The sequence below is a fragment of the Procambarus clarkii genome, chromosome 10 (genome assembly GCF_040958095.1).
Source record: "Procambarus clarkii isolate CNS0578487 chromosome 10, FALCON_Pclarkii_2.0, whole genome shotgun sequence".
Classification (NCBI taxonomy): Eukaryota; Metazoa; Arthropoda; class Malacostraca; order Decapoda; family Cambaridae; genus Procambarus; species Procambarus clarkii.
In genome coordinates, this window is record NC_091159.1 from 40,426,712 (window position 1) to 40,430,386 (window position 3,675).

General features: G+C 35.9%; 1 protein-coding gene across 1 annotated transcript; it reads left to right on the plus strand.

The window, feature by feature from the left end:
• Positions 1–411, plus strand: LOC123773758 (protein let-653-like). Its single transcript, XM_045767686.2, has one exon. It carries the CDS (start codon positions 1–3, stop codon positions 409–411), a length of 411 nt encoding a protein of 136 aa, XP_045623642.2.
• Positions 412–3,675: the final 3,264 nt, after the last annotated feature.

A 3,675-nucleotide genomic window follows, 5' to 3' on the forward strand; every position in this document is an offset into this window, starting at 1 on the left:
ATGATCTCTACTCGACCCACAACGCTGTACATGCTTCACCCACGTACTGCACGTACTACTACACGTACTGCACGTACTACTACACGTACTGCACGTACTACTACACGTACTGCACGTACTACTACACGTACTGCACGTACTACTACACGTACTGCACGTACTACTACACGTACTGCACGTACTACTACACGTACTACTACACGTACTGCACGTACTACTACACGTACTGCACGTACTACTACACGTACTGCACGTACTACTACACGTACTGCACGTACTACTACACGTACTGCACGTACTACTACACGTACTGCACGTACTACTACACGTACTGCACGTACTACTACACGTACTGCAAGTAGTACTACACGTACTGCACAATCGCCAACAGAACTTGAACACCTAACTTAACCTAACCTATGGATAACTATACATAAAACTTTAATGTATAATAATATTTCGGTATATTTAATAACAAAAGTATTTTGAATACACAGAATGTTAAAATTAATGAATGCGTTTCTGGAGGGGGAGAGGAACGGCCGCCGCTTTATCGAGCCTGGCCTGAGGACACGATAAAATACCAATAATGTCCAATAGAACCTAACCACCTAATCTAACCTAAGTTAGACCTAACTATTCAACACATTCTAGTATGTAATAACATTGCCTTGTAGTTGAGAAAACAATTAGTACACAGCAGGCTAACAGTGAGGATGGCGCTGTTGGTGTGGTCTTTACCTGGACCAGCCTGGCCTGAGGACAGACCACGTCCACCGCCCTGCCAGCACAAAGTGGTCTACGCACACTATGTGGGAAAATTTTTACCCACCATATCTAATAATCATCTAAGAAATGTATAATTTCTATATCATATCTAAATCATATCAAATCATATCTAAATCATATCAAAATCATATCTAAATCGTATCAAAATCATATTAGAATCATGAAAAATTCATTATATAGCTTGATCCTGGATGACAATGGCACCATGAACACGTACTCAACAGGGGCCCTTTTGATGCCTACGTGACTTTGTACATGATTTCTCAAGGATCCAGAAGCTTCTAGAAGGACTTCTTAATTAAAAAACTATTGGAACATTGATTCAACATCCGGTAGGATTAAAAATCGAATCCTTAATCAGATTCAGTGGTACTTTCAAATACTACTTATAATCTTTAAATCTTATATCTAATTATATTATAATCACATCTTATTTCAATAATAAGTCTAGACTGTAAAAATAATCAATCAATATTCATAGAAGGCTACCGTGCTCAGAGAGCATGGCAGGGCGATGGGGGGAGTGAAGCGCCCACCAACAAGCCCAGCGGCACTCCGCGTTTGTTTACAAATGAGTGAACAAGTGACTGATCCTTAGCGAACATTACCAGCTCAAGGACACCTTATCTAATATTTTTTATCGCCAGTGAATACTCTCTAGAACTGGGGGAGTACCTGGACAATATCTACAAGGAAAATCCTAGAACATTCACATAAAATAGAGTGTATAGTGGAGATCAGTGACACGGTTTCCTCCACCTTCATTCATAAACTTTTATCTCGAATCATTCTTCTGCAACTGCAGGATAATCACGTAGCAACGCTACCAGATCATCATACAGCAACGCTGTAGCAAAATATCGTGCCTAAACTCAACAAGAGAGAGTTAATCAGTCTGGCAAACTTGTCAGACAGGCACCCCGACTGGCAGAGAAGTATATTGAAGGTTATTTGGTATATGATTGGCCAATTGTATGCTTGTGTAGCTTTAATATCCTATAAATCTGTCTGTTGGTTAAAAAGCGAGGCTAAGCCTCACATTTCAGTAAGTTTATTAAAATTGTAGTGTAGCTGTGAATCTTATCCAAGCACTGAACCTCATGAGTGTCCATTCTGTCAGAAAAGAATTCAGCCTCAATAAGTAAAAACCTCACAAGTGTCCACAGTCTTGGAAGAGATTCAGTCAAGCTAACTGTATAAAGTGAATATGTCTGCATATATATTTGAATATATAAATTAAGTTATCAATTGCTTGCTTAGTTATTTATAAGTTATCATATAAGTTCATTTAATTGAATATAATTTCTAGTACTAAGTTAATAGTATTAAGACTACATTTAAGGTCATTTATTATACTTTTACAATTTAATTTGTTGTTTATAGTATAAGAATCTATTGGCTGTTAAGTTATGGTACTAGATTAGACTATGTATGTTTAAATCTCTGATTTAAACAGAGCCAGTGTTCAGTCAGATAACTGAATTTATCAAATCTTATCCTTGTATAAAATACAAGCTGATGTGAGATCCCTGTCTACAGGTGGATTGGAACTTCTATCAACTAAGTCATTCACCCCACCTGTCCCTTACAGCCCACAATCTGTCATTAGGAAAAGAGGATCTAGGATTTACAACCCTAGCTAGAGATTTTAGTTGAATTAATTTGCAGACAGTAAATTTTTAATTTAGTTCAGTACAAGTCCCTGGTAGTCTCCTCTTATATCAATCCCAGCAGGTTTTTCCCACATTAATGGTCCTTCGAACCGGATAACAATGGTCCTTTGTACCTAGATATTTATGATCATTCGTTTACCGAATATTTCAATGCCAAATACATAAGAAACTTCTTGATTTTGCATTGGAATAATTCTTACATATTCTAGCCTAACCTAGCTATCAGCCAATATTTATCATAGCTATATATCTAAGTAAACAAATAGTTTGCAGTGGCTTAAGCCACCATATCCATTAACTAGTAAGCATTCATAACAAACTGATACTGTTTTGTGTTAAGAAACCACAGTAATTAAGTATATCAGTGTCACAGACACAACTGCATCTTAATCATAAAATACCATTATCTACCTCATTGTGGTAACATTACATATATATTTAAGTGTATTATCTAGCATTATCTCTAATCTACTGATTTTCAGAGCTGCTCATTACATAATATTCTTTAAAAAAGTGTTATCATCACTGTAAGAGCATTCATTACAATCTAACCATAATCAACTGTACAAACCCTATAACAGGTAAAACCAGTAGACATTCTACTGTATTTTATCTAACAACTATTATTATGGTAACAGATTTTGTAATAACTTTGCAAAAATAGTGCCATTTACTATTTTTAAAAAAAATTATTACAAGATTTACCAACTTGGTGCATTCGTGCATTCGGGTCACAAATCAAATTATTACAGTACTTTTGATAATTGAACACCTGCTACAACCAGATTCCAGGGAGGAAATGAAGGACGATCTTTGGAATCATTACCTAAGTAGACAGGAAAGCTCATTTATCAAAATACATTAACATCAAACATATTTATCAGAAAAAAGAGAAAAATCTCGGAATCTCCGAAACTCGGAAAAGGTCAAAATGACTAACAGTATTCCACCAGCAGCTGAAACAGAAAAGAAAAGGACACAAAGTGTCTAAAAAAAATCACTTGAATCTACAGCCTACAGACCATTTAAATCAGGTGATAGACAAATGTCATCATCACTTGGCTACAATAGTCTACAATTGGGGATTAAGACCAATCTTAATCTCACATCACAATCTGAAAGGCTAACAACACATTGACAATGTCAATACAAATATTATCATCCATCTAAGATAACTATCTTAATCCAAGAATATAGTCTTGATCACCTAATC

Excerpts from the sequence above, each read along its gene's own strand:
- LOC123773758 (XM_045767686.2), top strand. The coding sequence starts at position 1 with ATGATCTCTACTCGACCCACAACGCTGTACATGCTTCACCCACGTACT.